This window comes from Amphibalanus amphitrite, unplaced genomic scaffold (assembly GCF_019059575.1).
Source record: "Amphibalanus amphitrite isolate SeventyFive unplaced genomic scaffold, NRLGWU_Aamphi_draft 000316F_arrow, whole genome shotgun sequence".
Classification (NCBI taxonomy): domain Eukaryota; kingdom Metazoa; phylum Arthropoda; class Thecostraca; order Balanomorpha; family Balanidae; genus Amphibalanus; species Amphibalanus amphitrite.
The window spans coordinates 440,234-462,464 of NW_024881811.1; the positions used below are offsets into that span (position 1 = coordinate 440,234).

At 44.9% G+C, this 22,231-nt stretch overlaps 1 protein-coding gene and 1 long non-coding RNA gene across 9 annotated transcripts; both read left to right on the forward strand.

Annotated features, from left to right (window-relative positions):
* Window positions 1-688: 688 nt before the first annotated feature.
* Window positions 689-4,880, forward strand: LOC122388282. The gene is made up of 3 exons (XR_006257768.1): window positions 689-993; window positions 3,185-3,306; window positions 4,036-4,880. It is a non-coding gene; the product is annotated as an uncharacterized LOC122388282 (long non-coding RNA).
* A 1,505-nt stretch (window positions 4,881-6,385) lies between these two features.
* LOC122388283 (barrier-to-autointegration factor-like) lies at window positions 6,386-22,161 on the forward strand. 8 transcript variants are annotated; one of them, XM_043379228.1, is made up of 4 exons: window positions 6,386-6,778; window positions 14,906-15,002; window positions 20,073-20,228; window positions 20,992-22,161. In XM_043379228.1, the coding sequence occupies exons 1-3, from the start codon at window positions 6,699-6,701 to the stop codon at window positions 20,223-20,225; spliced, it is 330 nt and encodes a 109-aa protein (XP_043235163.1). In that variant the 5' UTR covers window positions 6,386-6,698; the 3' UTR covers window positions 20,226-20,228; window positions 20,992-22,161. The 8 variants fall into 8 exon arrangements, with proteins under 8 accessions (XP_043235163.1, XP_043235165.1, XP_043235164.1 ...); XM_043379230.1 differs by having other exon boundaries at window positions 6,599-6,778; window positions 14,906-15,006; XM_043379229.1 differs by having other exon boundaries at window positions 6,599-6,778.
* The last annotated feature ends 70 nt before the right edge of the window (window positions 22,162-22,231 follow it).

Genomic DNA, 22,231 nt, shown 5'->3' on the forward strand with positions numbered 1-22,231 from the left:
AAATTTCCATCGAAAGAACGGTTTAAGGAAGAATACCACTTACCAGTGACGATATTTCGACTTTTTGTGCTATTGCACTTAGTGGCCGACATTACCCCTCGCTTTTTTGCACCTCTATTTTTCACCACATTTTCGCGTAGGCTCTGAATCTGTCATCAGTGATCTGAGATACTAAAACTGGGTGTTATCTGAAAGCCTATTCCTTTGGCTATAACCACAGTCAAAATCACCATAAAATAGCTTCAAATAGCTAAGCTATTGAGCAAAATGCTTATGGTGTCGCCATTGCCCCACTCTCCCCTAATCACAAACGCTTTCCCTGGCAACTTCAAATTGATCTCTTTGCCCATTTTTGTCTTGAGCAGCGTATGGCGTCAGCACCACTCGAAGCCGAGAGGTGTTGTAGACCTTCCAAGTCATTTTTCAAAGTAAGGTCACTTTTGTTAGATGAGGCGACAACAAACACGACCAGTCATGTTCCATAACAGCCCGCGCTCATGCAAAATCTCCACTGACAGGCGAAATTGTAAGAAAATACATGTTCGCGTAATTACTTTCCACCCTGTATGCATAGATGTCGCAGCTATAGCGACACACAGCTATAGGTGCAAATGGTAGCTGACAGCAGTACTTTCCCCTACCAAAGTGGTGGTTTTCTACCACAGATGCTCGTCTAGGTCGGAATTTCCAACTGTCGGCCAAATGTCACGTGACATTTGACCTTGACTCGGCACCAAAATTTGATGACAAATACTGCGCGGTTGATACATTTGATGGCGTCAACAAACTGCTTGCTCCAAATCTTATACAATTTTAAGCTTGTATCAGATTTTCAATCTTTTCTCTTGTATTTTGCTGTGACCTGCCTAGTATTTTATTGCAGATTGCAGAGCTCTTACTCTGATTCAGTTTTGTGTTGCTGCAAGATGTAGGTACATTTAGGAGGTTTCCAAGAGAGGAGAAGATGAGGGTCGCTTGGGTGAGGGCTGTCAGGTAAGATCCAGATGTGTCCTTGGTAAGATCCAGATGTGTCCTTGTTAGCTGTATTGATAAATGCAATACATTATGTAGTAATGATAAATGTAATAAATGTTATGTAATGACAAGCACAAACCAGGAGCTTTTACAGCCCAATGATCACCATAGGCAAAGATTCGGTAAATATTTACTTTAGGTCCGCAATATTTTTTTAACAAGAAAAAATGCACATTCTTACACTATTTGATGTCCTGAATTCAGATATGATGCTTAAATGCATCAAAAATGTAAAATAAGATACTAAAACCCCAGCACATTTCACAGCACTGCCGCACAATACACACTGAAGAGAAAGCACGCTTCCGCGACAAAAACGAAACATACAACGTTGCCCTATAAAAGAAAAAAATGATGCGATTAGTTTTCGACGTTATGAAAATGACGTCAAAATACCAAAGCACAAGAAAAACGATGAATAAAAAAAGAGAAAATATTTAGCAAAGGTAATAGAGCATGAGAAAATGATCAGAACATAACCTAACCTTACCTAACCTGACCTACTGATGTTTGCCTACCGGGGGAAAAGAAAAAAGTGACTTGCATGAATAGATTGCAAGCAATGGTAAGTCAAATATTTTTAGGTTAAGTGGTTATGCATCAGGCTTCAGGCCTTCGGCCTGAAGCCAGATACACAACCACTTAACCTAAAAATATTTGACTTACCATTGCCTGTAATCTCTCCTAAGGCATTGCTTTCGGCACTGCACCGCTCCGCCACGATTATTTTGACGTCACTTTCCTTACAATTTATGATCATCTGTAATTTCGCTCAACCTTGGTTGGACCATTTGTAGCGGGTGCGTCGCGCAGACGGTCTTTTGACGCGTGCAGTTCCGGGTCCGGTCGGAGGTGGGGCCGTTTGTGGTGATACTGGTGATATTAGTGTACTGGTGCTTTTTAATTGGTTTCTAGAAGGAATAAGTATCAGAAATGAAATCAGGAGGTCTTAGAGTATCGTGTGAATGACTTTTATTTACCCCTCTGTTATGCGGACCTAAAGTAAATAAATACCAAAGATTCCATTTCTCGTCCTGAAAAGTGCCTTCTTGAGGAATTTGCTGAGGAATGCAGCCATGTCATCGTCAGCTAATCAGCATTGGCATGCTGCTAACAGCCAATGGGTTTGAATTTTACAACATGATTAATCAATGCAAGCTTCCGCGTCAAACAATATTTTCTATAGAATATTGGGTAGTTGTAAAGCAGGCGTCACACTACTTTTTGCAATGAAGGAGAGGTGCTATACCCAGAGATGCTTTCTAATTGAACCAAGCCAAAACAAACCTAACTAAACCTGACCTAGCCATACCTACAACCTAAACTCTACAACCTAGGTACCTACAACTTAGAACCTACAACCTAACCTACAGCACCTCTCCTTGGTTGCAAAAAGAAGTGTGACGCCTGCTTTACTACTACCAAATATAGTTCTTCTTTTATTAAAATACAGAAAATATTATTTATATAAAGGTTTTATTTTTGTGCTGATCATAATGAGCATAACAAATCAAATCCATTGCATAAAACTAATTACAGGAAAGAGAACATGAAATCCATTAAAAGCTTATCATGTTTACCACAAGTTACCTAATGAAGGTAATGCTTTGACCTGGTAATCCGTTGAGTGTAATGCCGCAGGCAGCTCTAAGGGATGTGTTGGGATGGGTAAGGAAAATATTTTTGGTTGAAGAGGTGTGTTATAGGCTACAGGCCAAATGCATACCTCTTTAACAAAAAAAAAGAGAAAAGATGTAGGTACTCTTACCTAGCATATATTCCAGTTACTATGTACAAAAAAGACGTGCTACGAATGTTGCTAGCGAACCACTGTAGGTTGGGTTAGTTAAGGTTTGACCATGTTCTGAAGCATTGTAAATAATCATAATTGTTCACTCTTAGCACCTCACATTGATATAAAGCCAATTAACTACATTTTGATTGCTAGGTGAGGATGTCAACCTTCTGATTCTGGATTCTGGAGCCAAAATAACATGATACAGTGTCAGTGATACCATCTTGTTTAGAAGCTGTGGCTGTGCTGTCTGAGTCAATATCTTACCTCTAAACACAAGGCATTTTGTATGTAAAAGTCCACATGCAAGAACAGTATGCCAGTTGTTACATTTGTTGCATCTGTCATTTACAGACGTGCAGATGCAGTTCCCAGGAGCACTTCCCAGCTCTGTTCCTGTCATTTTGAGGAGGGCAGCTGCATCCCAACACTCTTCCAGTACAACGGGACATCGGGTACCAGATTGCTCATTTCCGGTAAGCACTAGCCACTTAACTTCATTGTTTGAGTCCAACTCATATGCCAGGTTGCTTACCATACCAGTATATGCATAGTAATGATGCAAGTCTTGAGCCTACGGGCCCGGGCGGTGTTTCACGGGACGCTGCTACCACGCTGCTATCAAATTGCGCGAGCTGACGTCACACTTGTGGTAGTGTTGGAGCAATGGGCCTGTTCATGTCTCCATGGAAACCCAATTTGACACGTGTAAAAGCATCGTGCTGCTATCACCGGTGAAACAGGGCCCCGGTGTCGGGCTTAAAATCGGACCCGCCGGACTTTTGCCGGGCCTAAGCTCGAGGAGGCCGGGCATATGCCGGGCTCGGCAAGGGCTTGCCTGTGTTAAAGGGACAATGCCACCTTCCAAAAAGTTAATAAATTGGCATAAAAGTGATGTGCCATAAATCAGAAAGAGCGAAATTTTTAGGTTTACATTTTGCACGAAGCCATCAAAGCGATGCAGCAGGCTAGTCATATGTATTACTTGTTGCACACTCATATCTTGGGCAAAATGTATTGATGACAAGTGGAAGAAGTGGAAAAACGGTTTTTGCCTTTATTTGTGTATTATGTGTATACCTGTCAGCGCAGTGTGGAAGTTGAAATTGTTGGTTTGGTAAATCTTCATAAAAAAACATAATAGTTGTGGTTCAGTTCAAAGTTGATTCAAATTCACAAACTCAGTTTTTGTGATGTGGTTGCAGGTCGCCTGTGCTACACCAAGCTCAGAAAGGGAAAGCGGATCACACAGCCACCATCAGCGCGCTAGAACTCCAAGGAGGATCTGCGAGCGGCGCGCCAGGCGCCGTCGGAGCAGCCCCTGGTAGCGACAGCCGCCGCGCCGTCGGAGCAGTCCCTGGGAGCCACGGCCAGCCGCTGTCGGAGCAGCCTCTGGGAGCCGGCCGGCCGCCGTCGGAGAGGCCTCTGGGAACTTACCTGTAACTGACTGCGGCTGACGTGTGTGTCCGTGTGCGCGCGTGTGTGTGTGCGTTTCCACTGGCAGTGATAGTGACAGGTGAACGGTGTTCATGACCGATGGCCGGCGGTCTTTGTTGTTATTCTGATAATACGTATGAGACATTGTTTTAATATGTTTTGTTCTGAAACGTTTCCAAAAACTGAATCACTTCATTATCATTCTACTTAATTAAAGCATGTTTACCAGATAAAAGGATTTGCAAATCAAAGGAAGTAAAATTGTGTGAAAATTTACTCAGTTGCGCAGCTAGCCAACACACATTTGCTACTGTCAGGCCGCTATGGAACATGTTCAAAGTAGCTCAACGTATTGAATGACTCACTGCTCCCCCCCCCCCCCCGCCAACGTTGGCGCGCATTGGGCGCAGGCACAAGAGTGGTATCAACGACCGCCGTCTTGAGCTGCACCAGGGTCTGCTGGCTCTTCGTCATGTATGGTGCATTGTTCAGATATCCCCGCTGCACGCTGTACGCTGTACGCCACTGTTTCGTTATAATATTTTCTGCTCGATTTGTTTGAAATATGGAAATATGTATAGACACTGGATGTGCAAAGCGTCCGTGTAGGACATCTACTTGTTTCAAACTGTCCCGGAGCATCCATGTTTCGGAAGTGCACGGCGTCGATGATGGCGAAAACGAGAGGTGCAATAATGTTGTAGCGGAACACCGGGACTGCACACAACTCACTGCAGTTGTCGACGTTTACACCGAATTATCTTGCTCAGCTCAGGTTGGCTTTGAAAACGGCAGGGTCATCGGGCGGGCTTAAAGGCGGTTAATACAGAGGACGGGATGGAGTGAAGGTTCCCGTTCAGGCGGTAAAGGGGGGGGGGGCGTCAAAATACCGGACTGTGACCCCTCAACGTGCGGCCGCCTCCCCCCTCCCCCAACTTTCATGACAACCATGTTAAGGACGGGCGTACAACTGTAAGCACACGTTGCATTTCGGATGTTGTGCCTGTAACAAATGCAAAGTTTTGCATTTTTTGACAATCAAAGCTCATTTCCTCCCAGCGAAGTAGATATTGAAACAATTTTTGAAGAGTTGATCTACCATTTGCCTATTCCGGCGACCGCCATAAAAGCCTCAAAAGCGTGTGAAATTCAATGGGCCTGAGCTGGGCTGGGTTCGGCGCCCATGGGCCCCGCTTGGGATGGGCTGTGTTCTGTGGGTTGGCTGGCCCGTGACGAACACTGCACCCTCGAGCCCGGCATAAACTAAACATGGCCGGTTCATAGTATAAAAGTCCGGCTGAGCCTTCTTTCAGCTTAGCAGCAGCATTCTAGTATTTGCAGATACCGTGCATGTTTCATACAAGACACAATTATACCTACAGATTCGCCCATGACAACCCCGATTCGTTGTTTGCCCGCATCAATAGAACGGAACACCTATCAACTACTAGCTCCAGCATAAACGTATCAACATGGATGCTCGTATAGTCCTATTTACCTTCGTATCCATATTTGATCTAACTGCTCTTTCTGGCACAGTTCAACACAAAACCTTAGTTTGTTGTCTGGAATAGATCAGAACAATACCTATGGGTGTTGTTGGTAGGTAGTTAAAAAGTAATACCTAACGGTAACGGGTGACCTAATACACCGATCACTTCCACTCATCGGTTGCAGTGACTGAAAATGGCTTTAATGTAATTCAAAACTGCATTTATACTCCGGTTTTCAACACTTGTTCGTTGTATTTATAATTAGTGGTGGCTTCTCTTCCGTCATAAGCGCGAATCGAACCTAAAATGGGCCTGTACTTATTCAATTTTGCCGATAAAAATATATTTTTGGTACCGTTAGAAAGCTTACACACGACTGCATGTGGTGCTAGTTGTATCTTTGAAAAATTCGTCCTAGTTTAGTCAGGAGAGCTAATCAAAAAGTAGGTCCCATTGTATCCCTATGGGGGCCGAGAGCGAGTCGGCACCACAGTTACCGGGTGGTGCCCCCGCCACAACCGCACGTGCGGATCCCTCGAAAAACAGCGAGTCCGCCGGTCACGTGACCAGGCTCATTTGCCGACACTGTATTTATATACACTGTGGGAATTTCCAAATACGAGCTGCAGCCCGATTTTCCCGCCTGAATTTTTACCCCGTGTTCGATGTCTCTCGGTCGGCGAGGATTCTACTTCGTCCGGCCAATCACATTCCATAACCGCAGCCGAGCCCCCGCTGACCTTGAACGGGATTGGCCGGACGACGTAGAATCTTCCCCGTCCGAGGGACATCGAACGCGGGGATAGTAAATCGCACCACAAACGCCGCAGTTGATGACTTATATTGTACCGATTGTACCGTATTCTACCTACACTTAACTCATGAATGTTGTACTTCATTCATTGCACTTTCGGGTTATCTTGATCTTTTGAGTGGTTATGTCGAGTGGTGCTTCATCGGGAAAAGTAGACGGATTAGACGCTGATTTCCTTCCTGTGATTTACGACATAATTAGAGGGTAGGTAATTCATGACTTGGACTGGAATGTTTTCTAGGTTATGGTACCTTTTGTACTTTGTATTGCTTTGTATAATTGAACATAGAAGCAGCCTGTGGAGCATGCCAATCTTGAAGAGATGTTGTGGTGCAGAGGCACTCAACTGGTGTGTGGTGAGGTGCAGATTTATTCACTCAATCAACAAAAATCAAAATAGCACTTGGATAGTATGTTTATGACTTGGTAAACTGATTGCCTTCCAAAGGCAACCCAGATTGGAAAACATCCATACATTATGCTGGAGGCCTGTGAGACTCGTACTCCAACATTTGGCACAGGTGATATTGCATTGAAATTTCCGTATGATTTTTGCTGAAAGTTTGATGCTTATTTGGGTAAAAGCCAGACTGGGAAACGTCCATTCACTGCCTACACCGGATGCCCTTGAGACCCTCATGCTCAGAAATTTGATGCAAGCAATTTATAGTTGAAATTTCTGGCTGATTTGTGCTGAAAGTTGGGTGCTTATATGTGCCAAAAAAAAAACACTTTTACATAAAGCATAGGTATGTGCACATCTTGATCTATCAACAAGGCTATATCAACCAGACATACCTAGTGTTCCGGGGCCTTGGATGCTCTCCCCAGTTTGAGCATCTGAATTAGTTGATGTTCCCATGAAAACCAAATACCACAATACATGTGGCACACTTGCTGTAGCATCTTGCAGTAAAGCAAGGCCTGGGCCTGAAGTTCTGACCCTCTTCAGAGTTCAGAGCCGCACACAGGGTGAGTGCACCTAGATTGACCAGCTTGCATAAAAATTTGGTGAGCACCTTTTGCAGAACAATTCAGCGGCTGCTGGCCACCCTGCACTGACACAATTATGCGGCCACCACCCACTATGCGCTGAATTTGGCGCATGTGAAATTATGCCAGACATACACTGACATTTTTAGCTCAATCCTGCCACTATGCCGGACATATTCAGCATAACATGTATTTTTCTAGTCTGGGGTAAAAGTGTAGAAGTCAGAATGAAGATAAAAACAATCTAACCTCACCCTACCTTACCAACTATTCTGCAACCTACGAACCTAAAACCTATTTGGACCTTTTGTACCTACCGTAAAATGGGGTGTTTTGAGGCATTTCCTTTTATGACTCAATAAGGGTTGGGGATAGAAGCATAAGGGTTGGAGATAGAAGCATCAAATTATTAGCTTTTTATGTGGCATTTGGTGCTTTACATACCTGCTACATTAAAATTCTAAACATATATGCCTGCAGATATTTTTTCATCATTTTTCTTCACTGTCCCTCAACACCCCAATGTGGAGTGTAGGGACGCATACATTATTTCAAGAACTGTCGGCAAATTCCCACAATTGGTGTGTGAAAGGGCAAACGATTCATTTATTGAAATGTTTTGCATATTCTGTAACAAAACAGGTCAGATTCATTCACCAATCACCACTAATGGCCTTTTTAGCCAATTACATGTAATACAGTTAACGCATCTGGAAAATGTGCCTATTATAAGGTAGGTAGGTAAACAGAACCAAAAAGTACCTGTCTGTTGTCAACAAAAACCCGCTTTGAAGCTAGTCACTTGTCACTATGTTGTCCTCTTTGTTTTGGCCTTCCTATGATAACCGATCACATTTACCTATCTACATCAGTCTTCATTGACCCATCATTGTAAAACAGAGTGTAATGGGAGTTTTGAGGTATTTTGTTACCTATATAACTTGAGGATTGAGATGTGTTAGAGATAAAAGCATGAACGTGCCAGCATTTTTTGTGGAATTTGGTATTTTCCATGCCTACTGTTAAGAAAAGTACCTATATGAAATTATATTTAGATACATATTTTTTATTTTTTTCTGTCCCTTAGAACCCCACTTCCACCTCACAGAGGCGGATCCAGCTCAGAGTTTTTTTTGGGGGGGCAAACCATAGAAATTTATCGATTCTTTCCATGCATCGTCCATAGGCGTAATGTTAAGATCATGCCGTTTGGGGGGCAAATGCCCATTTTGCCCCCCCCCCCTGGATCCGCCACTGCCACCTCAAAATAGGCATGTACCTATCTGGAAAAGACGAAGAGCATGATGAAGGAATGGGTGGATTTGTATAACTTTTTCATGAAACATGTGCAATACATGTGACAATACACCTATGCATTCATTTTCCTTGTACACCTACTAATTTCTGTGGTAAACACAGTTTTAGAGATGTTTCAATTTTGTGAAAATGTAGCATAATTTTCAAAACCATTTTTGAAACGGATCATTTGCATGAAAACCATGCCATTTTGTCCTACAGTCAAGAACAAAACAATGTCAACTACCACACTCAAGTTTTTATTTGACCTTATCAAATTACAAACTTAACCAGGCAGGCGGTGGGCCTCCCGGCCACCTTCCTCGTGGTTATAAGGTGCTGGTTACAAGACCATCAGGTACGGTTTAGGTCACTTTCTGATAGAGGTCAGGTCAATGTTAGGTCAAAAAAGGTCAAATTTCAAAGTTGATATTTTTGCATAAAATGTGTATTCATTCGATGCAGCTCGTCACGGCGAGTCTAACAGTGGTCTTTGTTTTGCACTACGTGGTCTAGAATTGCCTAAATTAAGTTTGAAAATTTGACGTTATCAATTTTGATTTTTTTTTCCGCTACAACTTAGCCAAAAAAGAGGTATCGATCTCAAATTTGGTATGTTGTTAAAAGGAGGTAGGGACTACATATCACATTTATTCCTTTTATTAATATAAAAAACTTTTGGGATTTGTTTTGCTTTTATAAATGCAAAAAAAAGGTGTCAAAATCCAGAAATTTCAAAAATCCGAGATAGCAGTTTTACAGCTCTGTTGCTTTTACACCTTTTATGTCAAAAACATTTTTCTGTGTCTCTAAAGCTGTAGGCCTGGCAGCTCTTTCCGCGAAACCTTTTTTGGGTCGAAAATTGCAGAAATGACGTCACTCCGTCATTAGCGGCTAACCTATCATAGCCTTTGGAAAAATTTTGGTCACAATGTGTAAAAGTTATTCCCGGGAGGGCACTGAAAGTTTGGCGACGATCGGCGCAGCGGTTCTGGAGATATATCGAGAAAAAACAAAGGGGGGCAAAAAAATGCCCCCCCCCCACTAGTAAAGTAATCTTGCCCCCCACCGCCTGGAAGGTTAATATCACTCAAAGTTTTTCCCCACGCAGCTGTCCCTTAGCACCACGCTGTCCCTTAACCCGCGACCGCCTGGGGGGGGGGGTCGGATCCGACCCCCCCTCCGTTTTTCTTGAATAACTCATGAACCACTTTCGCTATCTACTTGAAACTTGGCATACCTTCTCCCCCATCAATTTGACGTCTCCTGTGCAATTTTTAAGAAAAAAAATTCAAAATTTTTTGAGATATATCGATTTTAGTGATGTAACTACATGGCGTTTTTAGTCAAAAAATGGTAAATGTTTAAAAAATCGCCAAAAATCAGGGTTTAAAGCAAATTGCAAATTAACCCGCGCACCGACGGGGGAGGCGGATATCCGCCCCCCCCCCCTGAGGTTTTTCGCGAATAGCGGGAAAACCGCGGCGCTACGCGCCGCGAAATTTGGTATGACTATAACCTCATTAATTTTACACATGGTGTGCAAGTTTGAACCTCCTACCTTTTAAGGTCAGGTCACCAGGCCACTTTGAATGACCCAACCTCAAGGCACTTTTTTGCAACTTTGTCACCGTGCCATAGCTACAGTAGATGTCGGAGGCCTTTGAAAGTCGCAGGATATTATTAGGTCATTAGTAGCTACAATTTGTATATCTCGGAATTTTGATATCGGTGACCTAAGGTCAGGTCAATTTCGCGACCTCCCCATTATAAGTCAATGGGGGAAAAATCGACTCCCAGTTTTTACCACTAAAACGGGTCGGAATGGCCCCATATACCATACATGACTTCATATACGATCAACCTTCACTACCTTGAGGTCTCTTTTGCTGTTGGGCAGCTGTGAGGTCATGTGACGTCATCAAAGGTCACCAAAGGTTTTTGGCCAATAACTCCGTACAGGAACAAGATACAGACGCGTGGATGGTCTCATTGTGTTCAGCTCGTCAAGACGCATCGAATGATATACATGATGACCGTGAGGTCACGTGACCTGAGGTCAACCTTTGACTTTGACCTTTCGAGGTCAACATATATATCATTCGATGCGGATTGACGAGAGGATCACAATGATGCCCTTAGTTTGTTCCTATCTTGACTAATTCGAAAGTTATTCGAGAAAAACTCTCTCCATATCTAGCGCCGCCATTTTGACTTTTTCGACCCCTGTGACGTCATCTTTGACCTGACCTGAAAATGACCTTTGTAAAAATTGTAGATCTTGGCCGTGCGTATCCGATGCCGTTTACCGCTTGTCGCTATCTTGCTTCGTTCTCGAGATCTCGGGGGGGGGGGCGGTCATCCGCCCCCCCCCCCCGTCGGTGCGAAGTTGGCGCAGACCCCCGTCGGTGCGCGGGTTAAGGACATGAAAAGACGCAGCTCAACGAGTTCTTTAAAATGGCTATCTCGGATTTTCCATAAAATGCGTTTTTCACCCCAAAAATTCTAAAAACTATTTTTTGGAAAACAGCTAATAAAATCCAAAGTTTTGGGAATTTCCAAAAAACCGGAATATATGTTATAGAGCTCTATTAGAACATTCGATGCCCCAAATTTCAACTTTCTATCTTGATTTTTGACCCCCAAATTGTAAAAATAGCTCCAACATGCATAGGGCATGGTGACGTCATAAGCATTTTCGTGAATTAGAGGCACTTCTGAACATCGCATGTGAAAACAAATGGCACCACTAGATTCCTGGGACAAAGCTCGACTAGAAAAGTGCATTTTTATGTCAAAAATAAAAAGTTGAAAAATTGACCTTTTTCTTAGCCCTCGTTTAGTTATGTATAGTATAAACGATTTTTTATGCTTTCAATGCACACTTATCACCAGCGCAGTGACTTGGGGGTCACATATAACCATTACCATCGGATTCGGCGTGAAAAATAAGCCATAAAACATGTGTCGCACGCCCATGTAGCAGAAAGTGCAAACCGTGACCTTTCGTGACCTGACCTGACCTTGACCCGTACTTAGTATGACCCCTATACGCACATGGTACCTTCACTAGGCCTTTGAGATCATTTTTTGGTGAGTTTCGAGCAGCAGCTATCGATTCCGCTGTCCGTAAGCCGATTCATGCAAAACCCCTGAATTTGACCTTTGACCTGACCTTGACCCGAAAGTTGACCTCAATCTTAAAATCTTAAAGAGTGCTTTGGGAAGGTCTCGTAGAGACCTTTCGAACGCCGCCTCGCGGGGCTCGATACGACCATTGGTTCTTGAGATAACAGGGGGGGGGGGTCGGATCCGACCCCCCCCCCAGGCTGTCGTGGGTACGGAAATAGCCCAGGCGGTGCCGGGTTAACACCCTGTTTTACGGTATACCTACTAATACCCTTAGTTGCGCCAAAAATAAGCCACTTTTACATTAAGCACATGTGCACACCTCGCAATTAAGACTAGGTATTAACCAGACAGATGATTCCGGAGTCTGGGGCCCTGTTCCACGGTACGACACCACAGCGTGCTACCGCTATCGTGGTATTTACTATTTAGTTTCCATGGAAACGTCAACAAAACTGGATGCCTTCCGATATTAGTTAGTGCATCCAAATTTGTTGATGTTTCCATGGAAACCCCATACCACAATACATGTAGAGCACTGTAGCGTCGCGCCGTTGAACGGTTCGGGCTGTTACACTTCAACAACCTGACTATGACATTGTCATGTATTCGTCGTAATTTCGGATGTGACGTGCCAGTAGGGCATCAACTGCTTCTGGTTTGCTAGCCGGCATTTGCACTGTAGCTTTCATAGATGTGACTGCGATTGAGCTGGCTTTTATACGCAGTCTACAATATGGAATTGTATGCTCAAATATTACAGTTCAGTGTTCACTATTCTATTAACCCGCTCCCCGTTGGGGTATCGGTGAACCCTACCAACGGTAGGGGAGGGGCCGTTTCGGCCCCCCCCCCCCTAAAATCTCGGAAATTTACCGGCCGATTTTCAAAATTCAAACGGCGTTCGATAGCCCCATCGGGGAACTACCTTGTGAGTTGTGACCAAATTTCATTGACCTCAGTCCAACCGATGACGTCACAGGTCAGGTCAAAGATCGGATTTTCACCGTTTACAGGCATTTCAAGAAATGTGTTGTGAAATCCAGTAAATTGGTAAGTTATTGAAAAGCATCGATGGTAAATTGTTCGTCAAACACATATTTTGCTATCTGAGGTCACTGTTACCAGGTCAGGTCACAGAGGTCAGGTCGCTGGGGGGTCACAATATGAAAGTGTCGTTTGATACACGTTTTATGGTCCATTTTACATGACAAATGGGATTATGTGGATTAGGCAACCTTTGAGGCTAGTTTAGGTTACGTTCTGATTAAGTTCAGGTCAAATAAGGTCAAATTTCAAAGTTGATATTTTTGCATAAAACGGGTATCGATTCGATGCAGCTCGTCACGGGCAGGCAACTTGACCAAGTCTTGGTCAAGAACGGAACAACTTGTCCGTGTGTACCCTATGCCGTTTACCGCTTGTCGCTAGCTTGCTTTGTTCTCGAGATATCGCTGTCACTCCCGCTGGTAATAATGGGCAGGTCACAAAAATGACCTGACATGAGGTGAACGCAGGCCGAAAGCCACTTTTTTATTATCGCATATGAATAGCAATTGATAAGGCTTTATTCGTCATCAGACAAAATTGCAACTTTCGTTGGGGAAAATATCAAGGTCACTCTTCGAAAAAATGCCAAGAGGTCACGTGATCAAAATTTTCAGAAATTGAAAATCCGAGATAGCCAAAATATTCGTTGGTTGGCTGCGAGCTGAACGATATAAAGTTGTCCTCATAGAAAACCAATAGTTTCTGAACCGCCAAACATAGGGCTGCAGCGTGACCTCCAGAAATTGCCCGAGTCTATATCTCGGAAACCGTTGTTCGAAGAAAAAGTTCCTTGCCACAGCTGGCCAGGGGCGGATCCAGAAAATCTCCAAGGGAGGGGCCATTAAAAACCAGGAGGCCCCCCCCCCATAATCCCACCTGTTGGAGGCCCCATCTTCCCACTTGTTGGGCCCCCCCCCCCAAAAAAAAACTGCGTTTATTGAGCTTATCTAGCTGTTCAGGCAACATCTCAACATCTGTGCAGGCTTGGAGGCCCTCTGTGCAGGTTAGGAGGCCCTGTTAAAGTGGTCATCTCTGTGAGTATAAGAGACCTCCAAGTTATGAAAAGCTTTACCAATCTTCTAACAAAGAAGTCTTCTCAGCTAGTCTTCTAAGAAATAACTAAGTGGGTAGTTAAAAAAAAACTCATCGGATTTCGGCCACTTTATTTTCAGGAGGCCCCCTTTTCAGCTTTTTAACTTTTTAACTTTTTATTTTATTTTTGAAAAAAATCGGCCAAGGGGGGGCCATGGCCCCCATGCCCCCCCCCCCTTGTATCCGCGCCTGCAGCTGGCTTCCCCGCCCATCACAACCCAATACACCAATTATACAAAAAAAAAAACATACCTATGAGGGTGTATGTCTTTGGTCGATCTATCGTGGAATGCCCCAAATGTCACTTGGTCATCTTATTTTTAATCGACGTGATGAGATGAGATGAGAGATGAGAGACGTCTAAGCAAAAAACACTCATAAGAAAGATAGAAAGGCTTCAGAATTAAGGTGTTAACGCAAAAATGCGGTAATTTTTAATAACATTGAGTTTAAAGTAAGCCAAGGTTACAGGTAGGGTAAACCTAGCCTATCTCTCCGTCCGAGGTAGGTGTTTGGCAGGATTATTTTGGGAATAGGTGGAGGTTAGATTAGCATGGACGGGGTTAGATGAGGCCGTGTGCTCTGGATTGTGAATGCTGCCGCTCGCCGCCGAGCTCGCCTTGTCTGCGTCCACGCCGCAGTGCCGCCTTGTGTAGACGTGCGACACCGGGCTGGGGCTGCCGGCCGGTGGTGCGGGCCGGCCGCCCCTCGTGTTTAGCTCATGGTGTCTCAGTGTCTGCATAACTTTTACACCAATTTCAACTTTTGCAGAATCGAAAAGGACTCTTCTGATGTGAATAAATCATCACAAGAAGTTGCTCAAAAGATAGTCGAGCTGCAGAAGAAATTCGAGAAGGCGAGAGAACAGGTAGGTCTGTATTACTTCTGGCATCGCGCCTTTCTCGATCGTTGACTGAGCGCTTGTGGTGCATGTCGGACAAGTTATCCAGAATGCTTTATTAAACCGCGCCCCGCTGGGGGGGTGGGGGGGGCTATTCATAGCCCCTCCCTCTCTCCTTTTTCTGCAATATCTCCTAAATCGCTTGGCATATCAACACGAAGCTTTCAGTACTTTCGGCTGCATCAATTTGACACGTTGTATCAAAGCAAAATTTCGTAGCTACCATAGATAGGCCGGAAATGACGTCATTTCCGGCCGATTTCGATGCAAAACATTCAACTACGGCAATCGCTCTTAAAGCTAGACACTGGCGGTCGCAGCCGCTAGCGAAGGGGGGGGGGGGGGGCAAAGTCACACTGCCGGGTCATAACATTAACACGCGCAGTGGAAGGGGGGGCGGATTTCGCCCACCCCTCCTGTTTTTCGCCAATAACTCGCGCCGCAAGCATAATATCAATGTGAAATTTCGGCTACCTGTCCAGAATTGAACTGCGGATCTTCTCGTGCAAGAAGTAAGAAAATCGGTTCACAACTTTTCTAATAATAGCGGTGTAAAGTCAAACATCCTGCCGCCGCGGCGGCGCGGCGGCCGGCGCTAGCCGTTACGCGCCGCCTGAATTGTAGACTGTGCCGGGGCGGGACGGTTCCGTCTTTACATCGCGCTCCTTACCGCTGATTATATTAGATTTGCGTCAAATTCGGTGAGAAGACTGAGAAATGTACAGGCAATCATATGGTCAAAGAATTTTGAAAATCGGCCGGTAACAACTTGAGTTATGAGTGTGTAAACACAAAATTGTGATTGCCGCGTTTCCCGCGTCGGCCGATGCCGCTTCAGCCGGCGACATCTTACCCTTCGCAGGCTTCTAACTGCCATATTTATTGTTGGATTATCTAGAAATTCACCATACATACTCACAAATGTTTGCTCTTTCGTATAGTGAAAGATTTTAAAAAATCGGCCGGTAACTTTTTGAGTTATCGGCGTGTAAACGCAAAAAAGTCGCTAATATGGCAAATTTAACCACATTTGACCTCATTTGACCTTGAAGATATTGACCTAGGGTCATGAAATTCACACACAACAGAGTTCCCCATGGCCCCCACCTACCCTCCAAATTTCGTCTTTCTAGCTCCAGTGGGAGCTGAGATCTTAGGGGGGGGGCGACATCCGCCCCCCCCTTCCACTGGGCGTAGTACTCGCAACCCTTCCACTGCGCGTGTTAAACCGCGCCCCGTTGGGCTCTGCCGATCAACGCGCTCCGTTGGGGGGGGGGGCAATTTGCCCCCCCCCCCCCTAAGATCTCGAGAACCACGCAACCTAGCGACAAGCGGCAAACGGTGTTGGATAGCCCTATCAGGGAACTACCTTGTGACCCAATTTTATTGACCTAGGTCAAACCGATGACGTCACAGGTCAGGTCAAAGGTCGAATTTTCACCGTTTACAGGCATTTCAAGAAATGCGTTGTAAAATCGAGTAAAATGCATTTCATTGAAAATCATCGATGGGGAAATGTTCTTCAAACACATATTTTGATATTTGAGGTCACTGATACCAGGTCAGGTCACAGAGGTCAGGTCACTGGGGGGGGGGGGGGGTCACGTCACAATATGAAAGTGTCGTGTGATACATGTTTTATGGTCCATTTTACATGGCAAATGCGATTATGTGGGTCAGGCAGACTTTTGGGCCAGCTTAGGTCATGTTTTGGTCAAGGTCAGGTCAAATTAGGTCAAATTTCAAAGTTAATATTTTTGCATAAAATGGGTATCGATTCGATGCAGCTCGTCACGGGGAGTTCAATGGTGGTCTTTGTTTTGCCCTACGTGGTCTAGAATCGCTAAAAATTGAGTTCAACAATTTGACGTCATCATTTTTGACAAAAGTTTTGTTCGCCATAACTTGGCCAAAAAACGAGATATCGATCTGACATTTGGTATGTATATAGAAGAGCACAGGGACTATCATATTTATTCCGGTTTTTTCGAAATTCGGATTTTCTTTTGGATTTTTTTTTTTAGTTTTTCTTAAAAAAATCAATTTTTCGAATTTTTAGGGGTCAAAAACCCAAAATTTTGAAAATCCGAGATAACAGTTTTGTAGCGCCGCTTTTTGTCTACTAGACCATATAAAGAACTTTGAAATTGCTTGGTAACTGTAAATTTGGTGAGCGTTTCAAGATTGCATGTTTTTTGCTCATTTTTGCTTGAACATGACCTCAGTTTGACCTCAATAACTCCTGACCTAAGGTGACTTAAGACTTGAAATTCGGTGTGAATGTGTCAACTTGACGCCCGGGAAGGTACTGAAAGTTGGCGGCGCTGCGCGCCGCCGTTTTCTTGCTATTCAGGAAAAACCACAGGGGGGGGGGCAAAATGCCCCCCCCCCCCAACGGGGCGAGGGTTAACCGTCAACCTGGGTTTTGGGGTGGGGGGAGGGTGATCGGCTAAGCTTTTACGTGTGTAGCAAAATCTACGCCACGAAGCGCCGCGTAGTTGGCATCAGGTACTTATGCTACATCCATCTCATTCTTGCGTAAAATTTTTGAACTCGGTTTAAGGCAAAATATAAAGTTTTAGAGGCAAAGACAATTACGAGCACGGTTGTGTAGCGTTTGACCTAGAGAGAAATAGAAAATAGTTTTGTTGACCTGAGATCAGGTCAGCGACCCCGATCTGTGGTTTTAGTTTTTCGCAAACGAACTTGAATCAGTGAAATAGTCTCTAGCAAGGATACTCTTATATGACCTTGACCTTTGAGCAGCCTAGTGTCGTAATATGAACCACAAATAGGGACCTGGTAAGCCTCAAAACATTTCAAAATATCGTGGAATTTAGCACGCAAGATGTGCTAAGATGTGCGAAGTTTGAGGTCAATTTTGAGCATGACCTTAACCTTCACCTTTAATTTTGAGCACATTTTTAGAATCCTCATATTTTCTTCTTTCGTTTGACACCCAATTTTGCCGGTTTTAGGCATCCTGCCGTCCTCTAGAACGCTTAATTTGAGATCACTCTACATGTGCCGGTTTTTGCCTTTGCCTTTGACAATTGACCTTAGGTCAACAATTTTAGCACTTGATTTAACAATCAAGTGCTTTAGAATCGTCTCGTAAGGACCTTTCGTTTGGTACCGCTGTTGTTTCCATAGCTCCCTAATTTACGAAGTTAGAAAGGGGGGCGAAAAACGCCCTCCCCGGGCTGCCGTTGTTGGGATTGCCCCCGGGTCCGGCCGGGTTAAAGGAAGACTGCCACCTTCAAAAAGTTTTCTCAGATCGTCCTATGATTTATTCCCTGGACAAAACAAAATTTTAGAATTCACCTGACAAAGTATCATCACGTGAATCGCGAAAAAAATTGTCGATTATCATACAATTATCAATCGGTTAATGTCTAGCGACAATGTTTACACATCACTAGACTTCAAGGTCATAAGATTATTACATTTTATTTGAAAAAGTAAGGTATTTTATGATTTACTAATATATGATTTCATAAGAAATTGGCCATGTTTAATTTATTTTGCATTTAAGTTCGTAAAACATTTAAAAATCATGGCTCATTTGGAATGGGTCTGGCTGGCCCATGTTAAACCCCATTTCCCACACTTTTTTGGAAAAAATGAACTACTGAATATATAAGTTTAACTTTTATTTTGACACTCCAAAATTCTTCTCTGATCTCGAAACAATCAAAGTTTTGACATATATTTACCAAAAGATAAGAAAATTCATGTTTCAAAGTTATCGATAAACAGTAGAGATGTCGGTTTTCTTGGACTAAAAAAATGGCATCAAACTGAACTTTGGTCTCCGATTTCTCGCAAACGGGCTCGAATTTCGGAAAACCGACTTCAGTCTGGGACATAGGTGGCTCAGCTCTAGTGAAAACCGTTTTGTGGAAAAAAGGTGGCAGTCTACCTTTAAGAGGATTGCATCAACCTCTTAACTGAAGTATTCACTGCTAATTATTTTTACCATGTTTGTCTGTAACAATAGTTATGCGAACTTTGCTTCTGCCAAGAACCAAAAGTTGCATAAGGTTGTCTTCATTTGACAATATATAGGGAGAGTGGGGCAATGGCGACACCATAAGCATTTTGCTCAATAACTTAGCTATTTGAAGCTATTTTGTGGTGATTTTGATTGTGGTTATAGCCAAAGGAATAGGCTTTCAGATAACACCCAGTTTTAGTATCTCAGATCACTGATGACAGATTCAGAGCCTACGCGAAAATGTGGTGAAAAATGGAGGTGCAAAAAAGCGTGGGGTAATGCCGGCCACTAAGTGCAATAGCACAAAAAGTCGAAATATCGTCACTGGTATTCATCCTTAAACCGTTCTTTCGATGGAAATTTAAGTGAGAATTAAGAAACGACAACTGTATTCAGCAGTTAACAGTACACTGCACTGCAACATAGCACTGCACTCGCTGCAACACAACAGCGCGGCGCCAACAGAGCGGCAAACTAACACAACCGTAAACACAGGAAGCAAACTAACACAGCCGTAAACACAGCAACCCGAAACGTTGAGCTTTAACGACAGAAGTCGCAAACAAAACCGCGTGGAGTCATTCCGGACACGTGTCCGGTATTACCCCGAGGTCAGCTTTATTTTAAGAAAGCAGGCAGTAGTAAAAGGCATTGCGCCGCAAACGCCTCACATCCAGCAGTCGCCTAAGAAAGGCTTAATTGAAGGTCATTGCAAAGCAGCACTTCTGAAAATGCGTTAACACATTTCACAGTCAGCAAATAGATGCAACAAAATTAAAAATCATACGAAAAACACATTTAATGCTATAAAAATGAAAATAATGGAGCTACCGTGACAAACTTGCACCACGTGCTAGAATGGCGCTCAACTTAAATGTAAACAACATCAGTTGATTAGTGATGGACAAAGTACTCACTAGAGATGGGTGGCCGGCATTACCCACCGTCCGCCATTGCCCCGCTCTCCCCTAACTACGGACACTGACAATCAGGTGCGTTGTGATGTTGCATTTGTTTGCGTGACTGGTGGTCTGTTGCAGACTCGTAAGGCTGCCGGCATCGAGTATAACCGAGCGGAGCAGCTGCACCGTCTGTCGGCGCTGAGGGAGCAGCTCAGTCTGAAGCGGCAGCTGCTCACCAAGTACCAGGCGCTGCAGACTCTGGACGGCGCGGCGGCGCCGGGCGCTCACTGAGAGGCGAGTAGCCACGCCCAGAACCCCAGCCACGCCACTGGCCGACCGGCCTGTACTGTAAACTGTCTTTATTTACCGATAATCAACACCATCATTTGTCTCTGTTTATCAAAATAAACAATCCGCAGATGAGAGGCACCTGCTGCCGCTTGCCATGCATTTTATTGTCAAAGTCCATCGAACCCGGCTGCCGATGCCTGGAAGCCGGCTTGAGAGCCGAGCAAAATTTGGAGAAAATTTCATTCTACAAATTATTAGGTAGGGCGTTCATACCAGTCCGGCGTGATGCGACAGGGCTGTAGCCGGGAATCGCTTACACCGAAACGTGTGTGTGTTGCTTAGGGCCATCGATCACATTGAGTGACTTGGCTGCAAGATTTCCATGCAGTGACGGAGTTGCGTCATATAGTCGCTATGGCATAAGATATAAGTGATGGCTGGTCATTTTTGTACATTAGGTATTGGGTCTGTGGGTGGGCTTTGTCAGACTGATGGGAGGGGAAATTTTGCACCCATTGCCAGCGCAATATCCTCGCAAAAAAATTGAAGGTTGCTCTAAGCTGGTATACAGTTAGGTCACATATCGATTCATATGTGAAGAGAATTGTGGAACACTGTTAGCCTTGCTGTGCCTGCGCATTTTACTCACTGTAAATGCGCATTGCTTTTTCTCTTTTTCTAAGGTATGCCTATCAGCTGACTCCCGATGTATTCCTTTTTCTGTTACATTGATGCTGCGTTCTCATGTCTCGTCTTTGCATTGCAGATTTTATTTCTACTAGCTGATACACTTCCGAATCGCTAAAGTATATAGCGCCGAGATGTCTTCGACGACGCAGAAGCACCGCAACTTCGTGGCGGAGCCGATGGGCGACAAGCCGGTCACTGCTCTGGCTGGCATCGCCGAAGTCAACGGCAAAAAGCTGGTGGCGAACGGTTTCGACAAGGCCTACATCGTGCTGGGCCAGTTCCTCGTGCTGAAGAAGGACAAGGAGCTGTTCGTGGAGTGGCTGCAGGACCTGATTGGGTGCAACGTCAAACAGGCCACCGACTGCTGGCAGTGTCTGGACGACTGGTGCGCAGAGTTCTTATAGGCTCCGACGCAGGCGGGCCAGGCTACCGACTGCCGGCCTCGCCTTGAGCCTACTGTCTTTTGCGACTTTTGGCGGGCTAGCGAGGGATCGCCATGCGCGTAGTATTGAACCTCTCATATTTTTCGCGTGTTTAAATTGGCTTCATTGCATGTGGTCAGCCGAGATAAGGCCGGTCAAGGTGTTTCCCAATGGAAATGGCAGCGCACTGAACAGTCCCCGCCACCAGCGGCCGCTCATCGCCACCCGTCTGTCGTCACGTCGCGCCCGCATGGCCGGCCTGATGGTCCGTCCCTCGGGAGGGCGGGGAGTGCTGCCCGCCGCTCAGCGGGAGGGTGGGGAGTGCTGCCCGCTGCTCAGCGGGAGGGCGGGGAGTGCTGCCCGCCGCTCAGCGGGAGGTTGGGGAGTGCTGCCCGCCGCTCAGCGGGAGGGCGGGGAGTGCTGCCCGCCGCTCAGCGGGAGGGTGGGGAGTGCTGCCCGCCGCTCAGCGGGAGGGCGGGGAGTGCTGCCCGCCGCTCAGCGGGAGGGCGGGGAGTGCTGCCCGCCGCTCAGCGGGAGGGCGGGGAGTGCTGCCCGCCGCTCGGGACTTAGTAATTGGGACGCGACGTCAGTGTAATAACTACTTCGACGTAGTAGGTATACTATCTCATTGATGAGTTGAATGAAGTTTCGGGCAATGCTCGGCTTTGACGGCTTGTCGCTCCTTTAGTGCACTGTTTGTCGATTGGAACATGCCGACAGCGCTCACGTGCGGGCTTCTTTTTCTGGACACTCATTTGTGTATGTAGTTCACATGCAGCAACATGCGGTGGAGTTAATGTTAAAATAAACTTCGTATTCTGCGATTGTTTGATTACGTGACAGAAGATCGTAAGACAAAAGATCGTATGGAAAAAGATCGTACGAAAATGATCG

What these genes read in the sequence shown, in the direction of transcription:
- LOC122388283 (XM_043379228.1), top strand. Translation starts at nt 6,699, where the DNA reads ATGTCGAGTGGTGCTTCATCGGGAAAAGTAGACGGATTAGACGCTGAT. An exon ending in ATTTACGACATAATTAGAGG is followed by an intron (nt 6,779 to 14,905) that starts GTAGGTAATTCA and finishes CAACTTTTGCAG; the next exon opens with AATCGAAAAGGACTCTTCTG. An exon ending in TCGAGAAGGCGAGAGAACAG is followed by an intron (nt 15,003 to 20,072) that starts GTAGGTCTGTAT and finishes GGTCTGTTGCAG; the next exon opens with ACTCGTAAGGCTGCCGGCAT.